Genomic DNA, 20,364 nt, shown 5'->3' on the forward strand with positions numbered 1-20,364 from the left:
CCCCAGCACGAAACTGGTCTTCAAGCTTGTTCGCCAGGTTAGTAATCCTTTTGCATCGCTTGTGATACTCTGTTCCTAATTGTTGATCTTGGGACTTTTGATCTATTTTGTACAATTGATATGCTCACATGATCAGAGACGATGGGCACCATAACGAGTTTGAAAAGGAGGGATTCGATAACAATACCTTGATATGGCACAGGTTCGAAAAGATATTGTAACCGGGTCAATAGCGCTGCTTCAGTTTTTAACAAGACAACAGGGTGCACACATTGAACTGTCAGGATAGCCAGTACCTTGTTTGACGACGTCCAGGACATCATGGATGCCGATGATGATGATGATGATTGCATGACTTTTATAAGGTAGTAGCACTAGTGTTAATATGCAGAGCTAGAACCCTCTCTTTCTCAGGCTGCATCATGCTTCCTACCTTTTGATAAGCTGACAATGACAGGGCTTTCAGGGTATGCTGCCAATGTAAAAACCGCCTGTTCCTGATTTTGCATGATCTTTTGCATTTCTTCCCTATTAATTCGAGGTCGTTTTTATATACTAGTTAGTACAATGCAATCTTTTCTGTTATTCCCCTTTTTTTGGTGGTAAAAAATTAAACAGCAGCTATTAACAGCAACCGTAACTGAAAAGAAAGAGATAGAGAGATAAGCTTACAGTGTGTGCCCTTCTTTAAGAAATGTACCAATGATCCGCTGGTATGTTTCGTCCCATGTCATTAGTTCCGGTTTGACAGCAACCTCGAGCCGAATTTCCGTCTTGTCCATATCATTGCGTATCCAACTATTATTTTCTTGCTCATGGTACTTCTGAATAGTCAATAAAAAAACAGTATGAGTCATTACATTATTCATAGCAAAGGACATCCTACTATTCTTGTTGATACAAAGTTTACCTCAAGACGAGCAAGTGGGTATCGATTGGTGTTGTCCAGCAACTTTCTGTGTTTGTACTCATTCCAGAGCTGTGCGCTCGTTTCAAAGATCCCATCTTTCTCTAACGATTTTAGCACGGCATCCGGACATGGCGTGACAAAATGCAGATCATCCAATGTCACCTCCGATAGGTGAAACATGAACGGTTTGCCTAAATAAAATACACCCTTTAGGTTTTCGGCACGATTTCCCAATAGAGTATATTTCCCTTTTACCTTCTGTACTACTGCTGCTATTTCTACTTGGTCCAACCTGATCTGTATCAATACACGTTGACAAACTTAGATTCACGTGAGTTGGTAGAAACAGTCGTTCGATATCAATTGGAATGTCCCGCTCCCTGTTCAAATTGTTGTCAAATGAAATAGGTTTTACGATTAGATAAGATTTTTGGCTGCAGAAAAAAAAAAGTTCCGTCCAGGCACGGCAGACATACCATATATGGTTATCGGAAAGTCCTGCTAGCGGCATCAGCATGGTTAGTCCATCCTCTGAGCTTGGTGTGTTTAATTCCTTGTTGATATTTTCTTGAAGCACGGTTGGCTGGTTTGATATATCTGCGCGTACTATAGTTCAAGAGAAAAAGGGTGATCACTGCGATTTAATTTCACGCTACATGCTCCATGCCACTGCCACTGCTTTTACTGCTACTACGTACGGTACCACTTGTCCCAGTCTAAATCCATAGATGTATGTATCCGTATCCGTAAAGCACAGCTTGCACGACCCGTGTAGTGCTGGCTGGAAGATGGTATCACCAGCGGTTGAACATCACATTGAAATGGTGATCGTTCATCCTCTTTCATTCTTTGTTTCTGTGCCTTGATCCTTTGGAGCGCATAGATTGTTCGGTTCACAGAAGTCAGCTTTGCATTTAAGGTCTATACCATTTTCTGCGTGTTAGTTGGAAAGAAAGAAAACATCAACTTGCTTGCTAATAGCTTACTTCAGCATATGCCTCAATCTCCTTTTGCTGCTTTTCAAGTTGTGTCAACTCTTCTAAAACTTCTTGGATAGCTTGCTCCAAATGTTCAGCGCTCTGATTCACGTTTCTTTGCACCTTTCTATATATTGAGAAAAAGTACGTTTAGAAAAGATTATCAGATTCCATGTAGCTGAGTGTTGAAAGTTTCATACTTGAAGCGGGTTCGAACGGTAACCATTGTATGATCATTCTTAAGTACTTCCAGAATAGTTCCGTTTTTTTCAAACTTTTTTCCAACATGTACTTGTACAACTTGATTATCCAAGTCAGCAAGACGGACCAACTGTAGAGGAACTGCATTATTACTAGCAGTCGTAGCAGAGGAAGACTTGAACCCAAAGTCGATATAATACACTTGACCATTGTCTTTAAGACTGACAAGTATTGCCTGGAAGAATATACGGAGTTCGTGTTAATTCTGCGGTATATCCAGCATTTATCATCAATAGCCATATCCACAGATATTTTTTTGATTTCCTTACATTGTTGATGAAAGCAGCATCGTTAATAGTTCCAGGCACAAAGAATTCTTGAAACATTAACCGATTGCCCGATACAATGAATAATTGGACGGTACCTTCCCATCTAATGTATGTATAGTTGCTGTTACTACATTGGCATAATCGAGAAAAGCTTCTTTCGATCAAATAAGATAGCATGTGCTCCTACCCTAATACGACCAATGCGTTCTGTTTCCCATTCGCACTCGATCGTAAGAAATAGATGGCTACAGGTAGCTCGTTCTTTTGAAATAGAGAAAAAAAGTCAAAATAGGATCGAGAACTTGAGCAACAATAATACGCACTTACCGCAAGTTCTGTAATAAGCGTATCCTTTTGTTGTTCAATGTTGCGACAATACACCATGCCTGTCGTGGTACAATATAATAGCCCGCGTTGTCTTCAGCAACAGATTCAAACTTCGTTAATGTTAATCCTGTATGTTACTAAGAGCAAGTAGGATAGCTCACCTAGGTAGCCCTAATTTATCGCATAGCACTGGATCCAGATCATTTTCGTTGACTACATTTAAGTTTATTGTCCAAGTTAAATATGCACATAACCTATTATTGCTCTTCCTTCTTTGCCTTTCCCTCTCACCAGCCTTCCAACTTTTTACCCACATTCAACCAGCATGCTAACATGGTACTGTGCTGGGATCGGTACTGTAGTTGTACATCGAGCCTCCAAGTTGTACAACAGAATACTAGATTGGTCTCGCAGTAACCCATAAAACCCTTCAGCAGAAGCACATGGCTGAATTCGTGTCAAATTCGACTATCCATTGTATACGTTAATACGGCTTTATGCTCAAAGTGAAAGCGGTAAAAGGCGGTGAAATCCGGATTTACGTTTTGATACAATCGTTCGCATGAACTCGACTCGATTTTTTGACGTTTGGCGGCCAATCTATTCACAAGTTATTGAGCTTACAAGTCACTTTTCATCAGTGATACACTCACGATCTTAATATACCTTGGTTGCTCGCAGCTGATACGAATGATCCAAACTGTACCGTCCTGTGTCAGTGCTAAAACTCCTGTGCATCCAGCAGACTCGAGTGCCTGCGTTGCTGTTGGTAGTTCCACGAACTGGATCGCAGGACTATGTAAATCCCAAATTGCTTGCTATGTATGAATTGTTCATTTTGTTTCAACATCAAGTAGTTGAGTTTCGGTGCCTTTCTTTTTGTACATGCATGTCAAACATAAAGATCTCACCTGTTGAATCGCGCCGCCACCGTCGTTGTCTTTGTCTTCTGCCGCGTCGGATCGTGGCCAAAATCCAGTGACCGCGCCTGTGTCAATCGCTACAAGTACTTTGGAAACGCCATGCGAGCAGCAAACTATTTTGGTGCAAACAATCGAGTCGTCATGAACATTTAGAGTGTGTTGTCGTAGTATTTCTGTCTCGATCGTTTGCATCGCGCATAGGTGGATTCTTTAATAGCAGGCAAGGGAAGAAGAGCGAAGGTTCGGAGAGCAAGAAATAATTAACCCAACGACCATGACGGAGACAGCATGATAAAAATGACAGCTTACGCGCAGCAACAAAACAGAGCTAATATAAAAGTTTCCTTTCGTACACAGGTTTATGTTTTTTTACTGGTGCAATTTGGTCATATAGGAGGGAAAAAAAGACACCTTCGTTTCAGAGTACAACAAAAAAGAAAGATAATAGCCTATCTACAACTCAAGATCACGGAATCTAGCCTCCATCTCCTTCTGGATAGCAGCATACTTTTCAACAAGAACAGCCTCGCCATCAGCAGGGTCCTAGTAATCATAACATACCGAGTGAGTACATGAATTGCATGACATTTGACTTAATGGGAAGGTATATTTACCTCGAACTTCATGGATGAGAGCTTGTACAGGATATCGCTCATGGACTCACGGATCTTTGACCAGGTCATCTGGTTGCTGGTCACCTCAACGGTGTGGGTGGCATGGGTATAAAAGCCAATCATGTTGCGGAGCATCCAAGTGGTCTTGTAGAATGGACAGTAACGGTCATAGTTACTGTAACCGTTCTGCTGCAAGAAATCGTCCTTGATGAGCTGGGCAACTTCCAACGTAATCTTGTCCGTCTCGTTCAAACCGGACTTGCCGACAAGCTGCACAATTTCACTCAAGTTTTCTTCCATTTGCAAGATTTCTTTGCACTGATCTCTCAACGAGATATATTCCGGATCGGCGCTTTCGTAGTAGGGCTCAAGCACCTTCATGTACTTGGAGTAACTCAAGTTCCAGTTAACAGAGGGGAAATGCTTACGCTGAGCAAGCTTCTTGTCAAGACCCCAGAACACCTGGACGATACCGAGAGTGGAGGAAGTAACGGGATCAGAGAAATCACCGCCAGGAGGAGAGACACTAATAAGATCGTTCATCGATAATTTAGCATAAATAGGACGCAGATTATGTCTATACCAGGTGTATATAAAAAAGAAAACCACTTACGCGCCGACGACAGTGACACTACCATCACGGGAGGGGTTACCAAGACAGGTACTCTTACCAGCACGTTCGTAGAAAGAGGCAAGACGGGCACCAAGGTAAGCGGGGTAACCGGAATCTAGAAGCAGTAGTGAAGTTTATAAACATACACACATCGAGAGAGACGAAGAAAAGAAGAGTTATGATTTTCTTACCAGCAGGCATTTCAGCCAAACGACCAGAAATTTCACGCAAAGCTTCGGCCCATCGAGAGGTGGAATCGGCCATCATGGCAACGTTCTTGCCCTGATCACGGAAGTATTCGGACAAAGTAATACCAGTGTAGATGGAAGCTTCACGGGCAGCGACAGGCATGTTGGATGTGTTGGCAACCAAAGTGGTACGCTTCATAATGGACTCCTTACGTCCATCGACATCAATGGACAACTAATTTGTTTGAGGGATAGAAATTCAGTTATCTGTAATAATAAGAGTAACAATGTCCTTTCAAGTCAAGTCTTACCTCGGGGAAATCCATCAATACTTCAGCCATTTCGTTACCACGTTCACCACCTAGCAGTTATACAAAATAAACGCTGAGTCATTCATATCCCTCCTATAACCAATTAACACCGCCTACTCCTCCCTTGTTACTGGACTTACAGCCGACGTAGACAATGATATCCGAGTTGGAATACTTGGAAAGCGATTGTGAAATGACAGTCTTGCCACAACCGAAAGCACCAGGAATGGCAGTGGTACCACCTTGCACACATCTGTCACGAACACACACACATTGAAATCAGCTTTTTAATTAAGTTTGCAAGAGAAGATTGTATAGAATACGTACGGGAAGAGCGAATCCAATACACGCTGGCCAGTAAGCAGAGGATGGTTGGCATTCAATTTCTCAGCGACAGGACGGGGCGAACGGACAGGCCACAACTGCTTCATGCAGTACTTGGTGGTCTCGCCATCGAACTCAGCTTCCAAGACAGTATCCTAGTACCAGAACCAATGGTTAATAGTGACGTTAAACATTATCAGGGAGAAAATAAGCACGAAAGTACCTCGATGGTGTATTGACCCTTCGGGGCAATGTATGTGATGGTACCGCGAGCCTTGGGTGGCAGCATGATAGCGTGCTCCGAGAGAAGCGAGTTTTCAAAGACTTGACCATAGATATCGCCACCAGTGATATGATCGCCCACCTAAAAAATATTTTTTCATTAAAGACATATGTTTACAAGGGCAGAGCGGGTCAGGTGGGTGGCGTAATGGAAACGGAACATATGGTACCTTGAAGTTCATAGGCTCAAAGTCCCAGCCAATCTGCTTGTCCAAAGCGGGGGTAGCAATACCGCGCGGAATGTAGATACTGTTGGATTGTTCTTGAATAGCCTATGATATGTTCGAGTGGCATTAAGTTCCTCTGCCTTTACTTTCTTCTCAAATATGCAGAGTTTTTACCTTGAGTGGACGCTGGATACCGTCATAAATGTTTGACATGAGACCAGGGCCGAGTTCGACAGAAAGAGGTTTACCGGATCTCAGGACGGGATCGCCGACAGTCAAACCACCTTTTTAAATAAGCGTTTGCAAGTTAGTAAAGGAGTGCTTAGAAAGAGATGATTGCAAATCCAGAACAAACTACTTTACCAGTCTCTTCGTAAATCTGGATAGTACATTTGTCACCCTCAATACGAATGACTTCACCAACAAGTTCTTCGTGACCAACGCGAACCTAGTTAGAAACAAAGAACTTGGTTAGTATACTACGCGGGCAAAAAGGTCTGAAAAAGTCAAGTAAGGGAAAAAAAATGACGTACCAACTCGTTGATGGTCGAACCACGCATGTTATCGGCGACAACGACTTTATTAAGATGAAACATAAAAATGCACGTTTAGCCCATCCTGCATATTTGAAAGAAAGCTATTATTCCCTTCCCTATCTCCAAGCTCCTCATAGAAACATTGAGAAGAAGCACACGCGTGCAAGTAGGGCAGAGCCACTGGTATGTGTCAAGTGGTCTCCACGGGAAACGGAGAAAAGCGTGACAAGAAAAAGAAGAAGAAAAAAGTAGAAATGCTCAGATGGAAAACGCATTCAAATTACCTGGACCCGACACGGAAAAGATGGTACCGAAATCGGCTTCGCGTTCATAGTCTCTGATTCTCGGCAATTCGAGTTGAGCGTTTTCGAGAGCGCCAGCCTAAAAAGAAATGGAGCATAGAAAAAGGGACAAATCCCAAGAGAGAAAGGAGGGGGAGAGAGAGAGAGAGAGAGAGAGAGAGATGCAGAAGTTAAATGCCAAGAGACAACTCTTTTCCACGCACGGTTCTTCTTAGTTTAAAAGACTTGGTTACCATTATGTTTTAGTAGAATGTGAAAAGGTTGGTGGAAAGGTTAAAAATGACCCGTGTTAAAAGAAGAATAAAAAAGAGGGCTCGAGGGGGTTTTGAGCGAAAGGGCAAAGGTGCGTATGTGTGTGTTCCGGTCTGACACGCAAAAGGGGATGATGCCTAGCCCGCAGTTTCAAGTTGTAAAACTCAGCAGCAGCAAGAAACGACGTTTCGAAACGCCATCCACACAAAAACGCCAATCGCCTCCCGCCTTCTCATCATACCGTGCACTTCTTTCGACACGTCTGCTTCAGCACTTGCTGCCATGAATATATCGATTGATCCGCTACTGTCCACCCACCATGATAACAGGCTGCATTGAAAAATCCGAGGTTTCGGTACACTTTGTACCAAGGCAACATCATCTTGTACCTACAGATGCATCAACATGCGCTTCTTAATCTAGTCGCGCACCTCAAGTTTATAGCCATCATCCTTTGCTTAAAAACCACTTTTCGATCACGTTTGTCCGTATTTACACGCGTCAAAGTACATGTTTGTGTGTTCTGCGGGCCGGTGCAGATAAAATGTATGCATGCGAACATGTTTATAGTTTCTGTTTATGCAACGGTAAGGAGCAGTGCTAATTAATTGCAACCACCACGCGTCGAAAGCTTCATAGATTGTATATATCATCTCCACTACATCTAGAACGGACGCTTGAAATCTGATACACACATTAGCATAGCAGTCTTCCCTGCAACCAGTTTCTGACCCTTTCTGCTTGCTTGCAAATAAAACGAAAAAGCGAAAAGATCGATGCTGCATGTGTTGAAGTATGTGCCATCTTCATTGAGCTCAAGTTGTAAGGTGTATGTACAAAATAGTAATATTTTCATATTATATATACACATGTCGTCAAGTTCATAGTTAAATATATGTACTAGTAGTAAGGATTATGCACAGGCTTATTCTCCATAAAGGCTTGTATACACGAACCGACAGGTAAATCTTGTACGGAGAAAGTTAGATGGAAATTATCCTAAACAGCAATCATCTTTAGTCAGAATTCTCTTTTTGTTTAAGAGTTCAAGCCTTTCATATCCCCATACCTAGAGTTCTTATATACATCATTGTAAATTCGCTCTCTCTTCTTGACCAAACGATTTGTTAGAGCTACTGGTGTTTTTTCAATGGTCAGCACTCCCCTCCAAATATTTAGTTTCCTACAGCTAATACCATAAAAGACCATATTCACTTTATGTACCTTAAGAGTGGGTGATTCGATAATACTTCATTGATCCTCTGGTCCAGCATCTCCTGTAAATCTTTTCGGGAGATAACGACGAGATCATCCTCAGCATCATTATGCACACGTTGCCGTATCAAATGATTGCTTCTGCTGGTGTTATTGGGATTGTACCCGTCAATAAACCGATTCGCATGCAAGTCATTTTGAAGCGTTGATGTCTTTGTTGCTCGCCGATACCCAGGAGCATATCTCGTTGGCTTCATCCGTCGCAGCTGTTTTACTGTATCGCTTTGTCCATAATTATTATTATCACACCCAAGTGCTCCATCGTACCGTCGTTTCAATAATCGATCGATGCCAGATTCATTTTCGTTTGATGAGCTATCGTAACTTGACGATGACGGTGAAGGAGGAAGGTGCTGGATAGCCTTTGCCCGGCTTCGAATTTTCTTTGATCGGCTGGCAAAGTTTAATGTGCTTTGCAAGAGAGGGAACAGGATCGTGAGTATGTCTGCTTTAAGCTACGACACCTGACATGTCATCATTTCAAAACGAGACTTACTTGATGGTATCAGATAGATAGGCCTGGGGGAATAAATAAGTGACGGGGTTAGTTATCACTTCTTTCATATGCTGATCTGACTTACTCTGCCTGGTGCAATATTGATGATCATCATTCCGAGGGAATTCCCTTCTAGTGTAGGCTATTAGATGGTTGTATTAGACAGCTGGTGATGGTTGGTTTCTTCCCTACACATCCTCTCTTCCCGATCCTCGGTGGTTATACCTGAAGTATACGGGTCATTTTTGAATCACGGAACGGTATACGTAACTAAAAGAGAATACGTGCGCGTAAGTTAAACTAAATAGAGTAAGCTAGAAACGATAACTACAAAAGAAAACGGAACACACTGAGCCTGTATTTAAAGCTTCCACGACTTGACCAAGCACAAACAAGCTCTTGTTGATAGCGGCACTTTCTGTCATGCGGTCCTTTTTGTTTTCCGTCTTGCGATTATCCTCTGATCCAGCCAAATCAATAAGGTTGATTTTACCATAGACCATATGGCTTTTTTGTGTCCCAGCAAACCGCGGGCCGATCGGCGTTGAGATGGCAACATTGAGCGTCAATATTGCGTGAGATCGACTAGACCGTTTGTTCAACTTGGTACTTGCTGTTGAACGATTGCGACTTGCAGCACTAGGAGTCATTTATGCAAAAAAATCAACACGTTAATCGTCGCAGCTTTGTTTAAGGAAGAATTTCATGGCTCCCAGTTGCCTCACCTGAATGTCCGTTCAAAATCATCCAGAGACTCGAGTGATTGCTTTTTTTGAGATCAATCAAAACTGTTAGAGCCATTCAACTTATACTGTACATTAATCATTGTATTTACCTCGCTGATGTTCGCTACAAACACTTCGCGGTCAGGGCCCTCGCGTATATCCAGACCACGCTGATACTATTAATTGATAATTATTAACCTTGGCCGTATCGCACACAGTCAACCCCGTTTTTCATCCACATTGCACCGTACCTTTTCTCGGCGAGATACCAGCAAATCATGCACAGTCTCTTTGAAGATCTCCATGTAGGACATTGACACATTGATATCGGATACTTGGGAGGCCTCTTTAGTTTCAAACAGAAACTCTGCAACGCGGGGAATGATTCCTGGCTCATCTTGTGCACCCTCCATTGTATACGTTTTGCCTTTGATTTATGCATAAAGAAAATCAATCACAACCCACTTTTCATACAATATGTAAGTATGAACAGATCTTTACCAGAGCCAGTGACTCCATAAGCGAAAATTGTAGCGTCCTGAATTTAATCAAAACGAAAAGTGTGTGAGTCTGCTATGGAAGAAAAGGTGGGCTAAAATAATAACAAAAAACTCACGTAGCCTTCGAAAACACGTTCGATCAGTGGTCGTACGTCTTTTTGAAAGATTTCCGATTGTGTCGTTTTTACTGAGTAGCATGACGCAAATCTATTTAGACGTTTAGCATCAGTGAGAAAAACCAGATTATCCTTTCGCTTTTCCTCACAAGTGATAAGGTCTAGTTCCTAGTAGTAGAAAAGAGACAGAGTAATTTACTTGTAATTTAAGAGGCTGCCAGGGTTGCGTTGATCTTCGACGTTGATAGTATTGTCGTCAACCTCGACCGACTCATCTGGAAATTCATCGTTGCGGAATGGTCGAACGCGGCAAATGATCTTTATTTTGTTATTAGTGATCGCTCGTCCCATTTGATAGGAGGTTATGAAGTGAAAAATAAAAAAGTGGAGCAAGCGTAAAACTACCCAAATAAGTAAATCACGCGGAAACGCGGATTCAACGTATTCACATCAAAACCATCAGAGTCCTAAAGCGATACTCATCTTTTATTATCTTTACATAAAACTGAATGATACTGAGTAGAATTTATTGTATGCAGAAATATAAACCTGGCGTCCAGGAACCGGCTGGTGGCCTTCTAGTAAGGCAAAGATACGTCCCTCGTAAATATCGCCGACAGGCTCTTTCTCAGCATAAAGCTCAAGAACATTTTCTGCTTTTTCTGCATAGCTAAGTTCGATAGCTTTGCGTACTTTTGTCACTACAGTATAAGGGTTTTCCAGAGGCAGGTTACAGATATCAAATACTGTGTATTTGGCATCCGGTTGTAATGTACGAGTCCCTCTGAACCAGCATTTTCCGCTGCGTACAACAATATTCATTCCTCTTCTTCTTGCTTCGTTTCGTAAGTGCTCACTAGCCAGAACAACTTCTATGACTATGACTCGCTCTTCCGTACCCTGATTCGTAAGCATTTTAGCAGCGACAATATTTTGCCGGCCATAATAATTAATCAAGTAATTATACGCTTCTTCCTTGTTCGTTGCTTTGTCTTGAAAATTAAAAGCAATGCTCGTCTTGTAATCATCCGACTTCCACCAAATATGTTGCCTTCGTTGACCTTCCAGTGAAGCAGCGGAATATGCATACAAAGGACGGATGGTGTCTCCCGCATTGTCGCCAGGCCCTTCCGACATCGACTGGCGTAACAAGTCCTCAGTTGAAGTGGTCGTCGTGGCACTTGCGGATTCCATTATGTGAGAATTACTTTGCTGAATTGTTGTAGACATAATTTAACAGAAATAGTTCGTCAATCAACCACTTATATACTCGAAAAAGACAAATTTATCAGTAGACATAACAATGGCGGCATTGCAGCCTTATGATAAGCAGCTTTATCCTAGAATGAACCATTTACACCGATTGATAAAAAGAACAGAATGAAGAAAAGCATACAACGAGAAACAAATGAAGATACATGATCAATGCTATTCTTGGGACTATCAAAGATCAGCTATAAACAGCGTAGTATTTTAAAAAAAAATTCTACGATATGCTATCAATACTGATTCTTATTTTGGAAAGCTTTGCTAGAAAGGCCGAATCAGCACAGAGCCACAAATGAATGTGCACCTCTCCAGGGGTTGAAGCACAACAGAGGTGAGGACAAAGGAACCCTATTGGATTTCCGATACTGCCCCTTGCTACCCAATTTCATTGTCCTCGTAGCAATATTAACAGCGGAACCTACCACGAACACTCTTTCTTCTCTTTATACAATATCACTGTAATGCAAAGCTTTATGTTTGTTAACGAGTTTAAGAGCTCATACTCGTTTTCTTCTCGAGAGCATGGCTGTACAATATCCCCATCTGTCAATCGACTTCGACGCAAACGGGCTTTGGTGTGGAATAGTAAGAAAGTGCCCAGACCGCAAAATGCTTTTATGCTGTACCTTCAAGCAGTACGCCCCAGTATACTTTCTCAAGACCCAAAACTACACAACAAGGATATCTCAAGGAAAGCTGGAGAACTATGGAAAAAAGAACCGGAAGAAATTAAAAAGCATTTTGAGCGAAAAGCCGATGAAGAAAAACTGTACCATTCTCAAGCACACCCTGGCTACAAATATCGACCGCAACAGAAAAAGCGAAGTTACGAAAACCCTTCACGAGAGCAAAAGACGGAAGAAGCCGTGCCCTGTCAACCTGGTGAAAGCACCGGCGAAGACACCTTTAAGCAAGCTTATGAAAAGCAAGATCTTCTAGCGAACTCGCCACCATCACAGTGCCTAGACGCGACCATAGTACAAACCTTTTTCGATCAGACGACTTACGCCTGGTACAACGATAACATTTTATTGTAAAAACGGTGGTGTTACCTTTCAATTCTCATCGTCTAGAAACTGCGATGGTAGCTCAAAAATTATGTTTGGATGTACTATACCAATGATGGTCGCTAAATAAAATTACAAATAATCAAATACTATGTTCATCGATAAGATTATGACCCGTCATCTCCTTTGGCACATCCAATCCCATGATATGAAGGATTGTAGGTGCAACATCTGCTAGACAACCCTTTGCATTCTCTAAGAATTTGTATTTGTCGGAAACAACAACAAAAGGCACGTTTGCTGTCGTGTGGGCAGTATGAGGACTCTTGCCATCATCAGACAGCATTTTCTCCGCGTTACCGTGGTCAGCCGTGATAAGCAAGACGTAGCCATGCTCCTTGCACGCATCTCGAATGAGCCCGATGCCTTTGTCTGTCGCGCCAACTGCTTTTACTGCTGCCTCGTATTTGCCGGTGTGTCCCACCATGTCGGGTGGCGCAAAGTTACACATCACAAATGGGTACTTGTCAGCTTTGATCGCCTCGACCATACGCTCCGCAACAGCATGCGAGCTCATTTCAGGCTCAAGATCATAGGTAGCAACCTTGGGTGATGGAAGCAACGCTCTGTCTTCTTTATCGAACTGGGCCTCGGAGCCGCCGTTGAAAAAGAACGTGACATGCGCATACTTTTCTGTTTCTGCGACATGCATCTGCGCGATGCCGTTTTTGGAAAGCCACTCTGCAAGCACATTGTCCATCTGCTGCGGCTCAAATGCAACCTTGAATGGGAAGTCGCTCTTGTACTGCGTCATGTCGTATATCGCCAAGTCCTTGGGCACAGTGGCTTCGAATGGGCAAGGTGAGATACCAAACGCTTGGTTGATCTCGCGCATCCGATCCGAGCGAAAGTTGAAGAAGAACAGCGTGTCGCCGTCCTTGACGCGGCCATCGTCAGACAAAATGATTGGCTTGAGGAACTCGTCGGTTTCATCTTTACTATAGCGCTCTTCAATAGTTTTGATAGCATCGTTCGATTTCTCGCCTTTTCCTTCTGTCAGGCCCTCGAAAGCGATTTGAACTCGCTCCCAACGCTTGTCACGGTCCATGGCGTAGTACCGTCCGACAATCGTAGCAAGCTCACCGTACGAAAGCTTATCGATTGCTTGCTGTAGTTTCTTGACGTATTTTGTGGATGATTTGGGTGCTGTGTCGCGACCATCGCCAAAGAACTGTACATAGGCTTCCTTGACGCCGGCTTCTTTAGCCGCCTCCAGTAAAGCGATCAAATGGTCGATATGCGAATGAACACCGCCATCAGATACTAGGCCAAGAAAGTGCAGCCGCCCATTGTTTGCTTTGGCATGTTCAAATGCACCTTTGATGTTTGGTATTTCTCCAAACTCTTTGTTTTTGAGCGCAAGGTCAATCCGGACGATATCCTTTAATAAACTCACCGTCAGTGCTAACCCTCCTCTCCCTTCTACCTTTTGTATCGATATGCGCCTTATTACCTGATATACAACACGTCCAGCACCAATGTTCAAGTGACCTACTTCAGAGTTGCCTAATGTGTATATTTTAGCATTTACGCTGTATGTACGATCGAGGATGGATGTGTGCTACGTTCTCTTGGACTACAAACCCATCAATCCATCAGGCAATCCCACGTCGAGACCGTGAGCAGATATCGTAGTAAACGGATCGTCGCTTTCCAGCTTATCCATAACCGGGGTCTCCGCGTTGCGAATCGCGTCGCCTTTGGCGTCCTTTTTTGGAGAAACGCCCCAACCGTCAATGCATATCAAACACACCTTTTCCTTGGGTGTTTGCTGTTCCTTTGGCATCTGTCCTCCTCCAGGCATAATGTTTTCAGTATAAATAAAGGCAGTACTTGGTAGCAGCTGTTGCTTTTATTATTGTAGTAGTGGAAGAATGAAAGAGGGAAAGAAAAGGGAATAATTCAAGTTTTGACACCTCGGGTGATTTTGTAATCAATCAATCGGCTTGTCTTGTCTCGCTGTGAAAAGTGCTTCCGGAGCGGGTTGTTTCAGTTCCGTTCCAAATACGTTAACAACTTTCGTCGTTCCTTTTTTTTATCTTTCTACCACCTTTCGTCAATCAACATGTCTCAACGCCGTGGGAGAAATCGACAACAGCAAAAATGGGACCCATCACCTTGGGATCCCTTGAGGTATATAGAAACACGTTTGTTTTTTGGGTGGACTCGCGTTCCGGACCGTGTTAGTTCAGTTGACAAGTTTGAATATTAATCCTTATCACAGTACGGCAAACGACAGTGGCCCTTCCGTTGTTAATGCGACCTTGAACTTCAACACCAACCAGTTCGACATTGCACCGAGCCAGCAACAGCAAGCGCCATCACCGAAAAAATCAAAATTCGACTTTAGTAGTAACTTCGATGACGGACATTCCATGACGTGGACTATGGATATGCAACAAGGGTGGGATTCTGCACCCACCACGTACCAAACCGAAGCTTGGAATCAGCCCTTCCAAAGCAACAATAGTGGTGAAATGAGATACAGTAAGCATGAACCGGCGACTTTCAAATTAAACGCGGATATACCAGATAAGGTGTTCTTTACACAAGAGGTGGACTTCACTTCGATCCAGCACAAACCTATCATACCCGAGCCCGAAGATATCCTACAGGAGGAAGATCCGATGGTGAGCGCAACACATGGTCAGAAATTCCAGCCGTTACCTAATATTCCTGTCAATCGCGTCAATGGTTCCTATGAAAGCCCGGAACAATATCTGTACACGCATTTCGAGCTCATGCGCAACGATCTCTTGATCCCGCTCAGAAACGCTGTCAAATACTACAAAGAATCGGTCACCAGATTAAAAAACGATCCTAGCTATGCAGACCATCCGGAAGCCCAACCTATACGTGGATTCCGTGCTTATGAACATGTACGATGCTTTTCTCTCAAAATGATATGGCGGTTTTAGCTATACTGACACAGTGCTGGGTTATGGGGACATGATATTTTATAAAGGTTAGACTGAACGCCCTCGTGTTTTCTTCGCGTCAAGTCGCGTATCGTATCAGTTTCCGACTACCCTATCATGTCCGAATCTCGTGGCCACAATCAAAACGTCTTATTGAGGGAACCATGGTGCTGCTGTCCAAGGATAATTTTGAAAATGATATCAAGATTGCAACCGTTGTGGAAAGAGGAGAGCAGCCGACACGCGGAGCCAACCGGTTCGAATATTTGATCAATATCCACCTGGAGCGGGACAATGAAAACGATCCGCTTAGCTTTGGTGACCCAACTCTCAGTTCAGAGGATAATTATGTCATGGTATGTGTGTGCGACTTTTTCTGTTACAATGTCTTGAACGCAACACGAGCTAACCATAGTGTTTGCGTTGATCAGCTTGAAGCCACCGAAGGTTACTTTGAAGGTAGAGCGGCTTGCTTTTTTCCTTTTGGTACTATAGTAGCATTATGAGAAATTCGTCTAACCGAGTATGTAACACTAGCCTATCGACATATCTTGTCCACAATCCAACAGATCCCGCCTTCAGAGCTCCCCTTTTCTCCTTATTTGGTCGATGTTTCCAAGGATGTGCAACTCCCTCATTATGCCGCTATGAAACGAAACTACGACATTGCAGAATATCGTGAAGGCAGGAGATCCGGCCCGGCGAAACCCGTTGATATCACTCAAGCATGGCCAGTATACAATATGAACATGGACAACACACAGATGGACGCTTTGAAAACGATGCTTTCGAATAACATTGCTGTTGTCCAAGGTAAACAAACATTATCTGTTAGATTTTTTCAAGCAATTAATCCTGACATGGTCTTTAGGCCCCCTGGTACTGGTAAAACCTATGTCGGTACGTATGCCATGAGAGTCCTGTTAAATAATTTCTCGACGTCGATTGGACCAATTGTGTGTATCTGTCAAACAAATCACGGTAAGAGGCACTATTATCTATTCCCTGGAAGCTTGAAGTATGATGACATGGCTACTGACAACGCACTGTGGGTTTGTTACAGCTTTGGATCAGTTTCTGGAACACATTCTCGACCATGAAGATAAAATTGTACGTATCGGCAGTCGATCGAAATCCGAACTTTTAAAGGAGCATTTGCTGTTTGAATTGCGGAAGCAGTCTGAATCTGTACGTGGCGTTGGTCGATTGTATCGCAAACGCGACGATATCTCAAAACGCATTAGCAGCATCATCACCGAAATGTACGAAGAGCCATGTGTGTCAATGGATTATATCAAAAAAATCAATGGACTTAACGCTCTCCAACGAGATTATCTGCAACGTCTCAGTGAGCGTGAAGAAAAACGCGCAACGAAAGCACCGACGGCCCGAGCCCAAGTTGATGATGAGGATGACTGGGTCACATCAACCCCGCAGCCAACACCTCCGCCAGAACCACGAGGATCAAAAAAGAAGGGCCGAGGTCAACAACAACAACAACAGCAACGAGGTAGAGGAGGAAATGACTGGGCAGGTGGTAATCCAAATATTCAAGATCCTGCAGAGGAAAAGAAGATCAACCCTGTTGAAATCTGGCTCAAAGACGCCATCGAGTTTGTTGGTCCGATGAGCTCCTTGTACTCTTACACGCATCAGTTGAAAGAAGATCTCCTCGATACACAAAAAGGCCTCGTATTTGAAGATGATGTCGACGAGTCTGACCTGGTTGACGAAGAAGAACTGCAAGAAATCACTGCCAATTTTGCTGAGGAACCTGATACCCGAAAGCGGCCCTTCATCAACATTGGTAGCGCATACCAGAAGAAGAAAGGAGGACCGAGCGTGGTGTCAATGTACGACTCGCTAGTTGAAGGAAAACGCCAGGGCACTGAAGACGAACGCAAAGTTATCAACTATAAAAAGATTAAAGCAACACGTACATTTGACGCAAGCAGTTTCAACTTTTTCGAAGACACGGTCGATGAAAGTGCTCTCGAACCGCAACACCTTGTTCTTGAGCGTTGGATGAAAGAGGAGCCAGACGTAACCATGTGGCCCTTGCCTGTACGACTGGAGGCGCACAAAAAGTGGGCGGACGAACGTTACAAGGACCAATGCAGTACGATCAACCATTTGATAAGCGAATACGAACGAGTCTCGGTTGAGATCAGGAGATTGAACATGATGAGCGATGCACAAATTTGTCGGAAAAACCGAGTCATTGGCATGACTAGTACCGCTGCAGTAAGTGCTCCGATGCTTCGAGATACACAATGGGGTCTTGACGCATAAATAATATATTAGGCCAAGTATCACGATTTGTTGGAGGAGATTCGACCCCGAATCATGGTTGTTGAAGAAGCTGCCGAAATGATGGAAGCCCATATTGTCTCTGCGCTCACACGATCCCTGCAACATTTGGTCCTGATTGGGTATGTGTCTTTTTAATTGTGAGAATGATGAACGCTCATACAGCTAACTGGTTACTTGCTAATATAATATTCCAGTGATCACCAACAGCTGCGACCACAGAATTCAGTGCACGCGCTTGCCGAACAGCATTTCCTCAACGTATCTCTGTTCGAGCGACTTGTCAGAAACGAGTTGCCGTTCACGAGATTATCACATCAACGACGTATGCGCCCTGAAATTAGAATGTTAATTGACCCAATCTACAGCGATCCACCACTGCGTGACCATTCTGAAGTTTTGAGCCGTCCGGCCGTTCGTGGCATTGATCCACCCGTATATTTCTTGAGCCATAACGAAGCCGAAAGTCATGTTGCAGATACAGCCTCCAAAACAAACGAACATGAGGCGCTGATGGCAGCAAAACTCTCGACGTACCTCCTCCTCCAAGGCTACGCACCTGAAGACATTACCATCATTACCATGTACTCTGGACAAAAGTCACTTATTCGACGAGCCCTTCGGGCTGAACGTAGAGCCGATCTCGATCCCTTCCTCATCCCAGTCAGTAGTGTGGACGGCTACCAGGGTGAGGAAAACAAAATTATCATTCTATCACTTGTCAGAAGTAATGCTGCCGGTCAAATTGGCTTCTTGAAGGTTGCGAATCGTGTTTGCGTTGCACTTTCACGTGCCAGAGAAGTAAGTTTTATTTATTTATTTTGCATCCAAATGACGATGAATTGTTATTGATATTTGTGCGTGTTATTACCTTCACCAGGGCATGTATATTCTAGGTAACGCCGGATTGTTGTGTGAAAGAAGTGACCTCTGGAACGAAATTGTTTCAAATATGGAAGAACATACAACAAACAGCATTGGAACACGACTGCGTTTACGATGTGCCCGACACGGTCAAGTAACCGAAGTACAATGGCCTGTAGACTTCGCGACCATTCCTGAAGGTGGCTGCACTCGCGTGTGTGGCGAGATGCTTGAGTGTGGACATCAGGTAAAATATCACTATAGCCGATACTTTTGAAACAAACAAATACGCGATTGGCTGACCAAATAATTTATTTTTTCAGTGCGCAACGACATGCCACCCATACGACCATACTGATATCCTCTGTCGTCAACCATGCCGACGACTATTGTCAGGTTGTAATCACCAATGCACTCGACAGTGTTGGGAACAATGTGGAACTTGCTTGAAGAATATCACTGTACGGTTGCCTTGCGGTCATGAAATCAAGGGCGAGTGTGGCAAGCTGCGACGGAAGATGGAGAATCCAGCCAACAGAAGATGCTCTATTTGCTTACGTTCATAACAAAAAAAATTATAATGCCATCCTCTAAAAAAAATAAAAAGTCCCAATTAATTGATAATTTCCACAAATAATCCGGGGTATTATCTCCTGCTGTTGGTAGTGGATAACCAATATATGTTACGTCAATAATAAATAGCAACAAGCCCTTTAACCGCTTTCGGTTGTTCAAATGGTTTTGCTAGAAACAGCTACTTCTCCAGTGCAGAAAATGTAGGAACAAAACTTATAGCAATGATAGCAATTTTATTATTATAGCCTGTCAGTCATTACATACACGATAACCGTGATATAGAACATACCACTACATTTATACAATATTATATCTCGGCCCTGCTATAAATCTCAATAAAATAGAGCCTACCAAGCCATGACTTATGCCTACTGTCTATATATAATGTTGTTGAGGATAAAATCAACAGAGATGACCAGTATAGTATCATTCTTGGTATGCCCTGGTTGATCAAACATTACCCATCCATTGATTGGCGCATCGACTTTGTCAACCTGACTCCTGCCACCTATACTAAAGATTGTTGTCCAGCAACCCGTGTGACAGCAATCCACGTCCATCACCTGCAACCAAACGTCTACCGCATACCCGACTAGTTAGTGCACTCACCATCAAGTCCCTTATTCAAAAGGGCACCCCATTGTTTTCTGTGCATGTTGACCCCCCCTAGGGCCCCTGTTGTCTATAGCTTCTGTCACATTTGAGGGTACCGCCGCTAATTCCTCGCTGCCATCTAAGTACCACATTTTTGCTGATGTGTTCAATAAGAACCAAGCCGATACCCTTCCTCCTCCCCGTGTTGTCGTAGACCATGCTACTCCTCTTGTTGGAGACGCCCAAGTACCGTATGGCCCGAATTATTCCTTGTCACAAGAAGAATTAGTGTCCTGCGCGAATATATCAAGATCAACCTAGAGAATGGCTTCAATATTAGTCATTCGACTAGTCCTGCTGGATCCCCATCCTATTATCCTATTTGGGAAGAAGAAAGA

General features: G+C 43.3%; 7 protein-coding genes across 7 annotated transcripts; 2 read left to right on the top strand and 5 right to left on the bottom strand.

The window, feature by feature from the left end:
* Window positions 1-75: 75 nt before the first annotated feature.
* Window positions 76-3,957, bottom strand: BDB00DRAFT_788068 (uncharacterized protein; the record flags this gene model as incomplete). Its single annotated transcript, XM_053120756.1, has 16 exons — window positions 76-102; window positions 129-355; window positions 434-528; window positions 673-824; window positions 911-1,101; window positions 1,166-1,290; window positions 1,387-1,516; window positions 1,609-1,831; window positions 1,897-2,014; window positions 2,088-2,323; window positions 2,418-2,520; window positions 2,745-2,803; window positions 3,287-3,344; window positions 3,411-3,562; window positions 3,656-3,780; window positions 3,933-3,957. The coding sequence occupies 16 exons, from the start codon at window positions 3,955-3,957 to the stop codon at window positions 76-78; spliced, it is 2,046 nt and encodes a 681-aa protein (XP_052979469.1).
* Window positions 3,958-4,040: 83 nt separating this feature from the next.
* On the bottom strand, window positions 4,041-7,057 carry BDB00DRAFT_379339 (V-type proton ATPase catalytic subunit A). Its single transcript, XM_053117144.1, has 12 exons — window positions 6,700-7,057; window positions 6,530-6,614; window positions 6,341-6,450; window positions 6,170-6,271; window positions 5,941-6,081; window positions 5,721-5,872; window positions 5,534-5,646; window positions 5,394-5,443; window positions 5,086-5,317; window positions 4,895-5,009; window positions 4,282-4,807; window positions 4,041-4,210 (listed from the first exon to the last, which is right to left on the bottom strand). The coding sequence occupies exons 1-12, from the start codon at window positions 6,760-6,762 to the stop codon at window positions 4,121-4,123; spliced, it is 1,779 nt and encodes a 592-aa protein (XP_052979470.1). The 5' UTR covers window positions 6,763-7,057; the 3' UTR covers window positions 4,041-4,120.
* A 1,862-nt stretch (window positions 7,058-8,919) lies between these two features.
* Window positions 8,920-10,792, bottom strand: BDB00DRAFT_823936 (P-loop containing nucleoside triphosphate hydrolase protein). The gene is made up of 10 exons (XM_053123569.1): window positions 10,568-10,792; window positions 10,369-10,459; window positions 10,254-10,290; window positions 10,004-10,179; window positions 9,863-9,928; window positions 9,753-9,793; window positions 9,378-9,666; window positions 9,253-9,297; window positions 9,113-9,169; window positions 8,920-9,050 (listed from the first exon to the last, which is right to left on the bottom strand). Exons 1-10 carry the CDS (start codon window positions 10,717-10,719, stop codon window positions 9,024-9,026), a joined length of 981 nt encoding a protein of 326 aa, XP_052979471.1. The 5' UTR covers window positions 10,720-10,792; the 3' UTR covers window positions 8,920-9,023.
* A 44-nt stretch (window positions 10,793-10,836) lies between these two features.
* BDB00DRAFT_823938 (uncharacterized protein) lies at window positions 10,837-11,833 on the bottom strand. Its single transcript, XM_053123570.1, has one exon. It carries the CDS (start codon window positions 11,596-11,598, stop codon window positions 10,864-10,866), a length of 735 nt encoding a protein of 244 aa, XP_052979472.1. The 5' UTR covers window positions 11,599-11,833; the 3' UTR covers window positions 10,837-10,863.
* A 194-nt stretch (window positions 11,834-12,027) lies between these two features.
* Window positions 12,028-12,674, top strand: BDB00DRAFT_929090 (high mobility group box-domain-containing protein; the record flags this gene model as incomplete). The annotated part of the gene is made up of 1 exon (XM_053128952.1): window positions 12,028-12,674. Exon 1 carries the CDS (start codon window positions 12,099-12,101, stop codon window positions 12,672-12,674), a length of 576 nt encoding a protein of 191 aa, XP_052979473.1. The 5' UTR covers window positions 12,028-12,098.
* Window positions 12,675-12,786: 112 nt separating this feature from the next.
* Window positions 12,787-14,508, bottom strand: BDB00DRAFT_872513 (2,3-bisphosphoglycerate-independent phosphoglycerate mutase; the record flags this gene model as incomplete). Its single annotated transcript, XM_053126967.1, has 3 exons — window positions 12,787-14,085; window positions 14,158-14,210; window positions 14,289-14,508. The coding sequence occupies 3 exons, from the start codon at window positions 14,506-14,508 to the stop codon at window positions 12,787-12,789; spliced, it is 1,572 nt and encodes a 523-aa protein (XP_052979474.1).
* A 261-nt stretch (window positions 14,509-14,769) lies between these two features.
* On the top strand, window positions 14,770-19,362 carry BDB00DRAFT_883171 (RNA helicase; the record flags this gene model as incomplete). The annotated part of the gene is made up of 10 exons (XM_053128211.1): window positions 14,770-14,837; window positions 14,944-15,583; window positions 15,670-15,978; window positions 16,054-16,081; window positions 16,160-16,603; window positions 16,686-17,866; window positions 17,927-18,054; window positions 18,130-18,733; window positions 18,813-19,043; window positions 19,120-19,362. The coding sequence occupies 10 exons, from the start codon at window positions 14,770-14,772 to the stop codon at window positions 19,360-19,362; spliced, it is 3,876 nt and encodes a 1,291-aa protein (XP_052979475.1).
* Window positions 19,363-20,364: the final 1,002 nt, after the last annotated feature.

Source organism: Zychaea mexicana, assembly GCF_025766255.1.
Source record: "Zychaea mexicana strain RSA 1403 chromosome Unknown BDB00scaffold_38, whole genome shotgun sequence".
NCBI lineage: Eukaryota > Fungi > Mucoromycota > Mucoromycetes > Mucorales > Lichtheimiaceae > Zychaea > Zychaea mexicana.

Excerpts from the sequence above, each read along its gene's own strand:
- BDB00DRAFT_379339 (XM_053117144.1), bottom strand. The coding sequence starts at position 6,762 with ATGTTTCATCTTAATAAAGTCGTTGTCGCCGATAACATGCGTGGTTCG. Across the intron at positions 6,451-6,529 it reads CCAGATTTACGAAGAGACTG|GTGGTTTGACTGTCGGCGAT; the intron begins GTAAAGTAGTTT and ends TTATTTAAAAAG. Across the intron at positions 5,010-5,085 it reads TTTGGCTGAAATGCCTGCTG|ATTCCGGTTACCCCGCTTAC; the intron begins GTAAGAAAATCA and ends TACTGCTTCTAG.
- BDB00DRAFT_823936 (XM_053123569.1), bottom strand. The coding sequence starts at position 10,719 with ATGGGACGAGCGATCACTAATAACAAAATAAAGATCATTTGCCGCGTT. Across the intron at positions 9,929-10,003 it reads TGGTATCTCGCCGAGAAAAG|TATCAGCGTGGTCTGGATAT; the intron begins GTACGGTGCAAT and ends ATCAATTAATAG. Across the intron at positions 9,051-9,112 it reads TCAATATTGCACCAGGCAGA|GCCTATCTATCTGATACCAT; the intron begins GTAAGTCAGATC and ends TTATTCCCCCAG.
- BDB00DRAFT_823938 (XM_053123570.1), bottom strand. The coding sequence starts at position 11,598 with ATGTCTACAACAATTCAGCAAAGTAATTCTCACATAATGGAATCCGCA.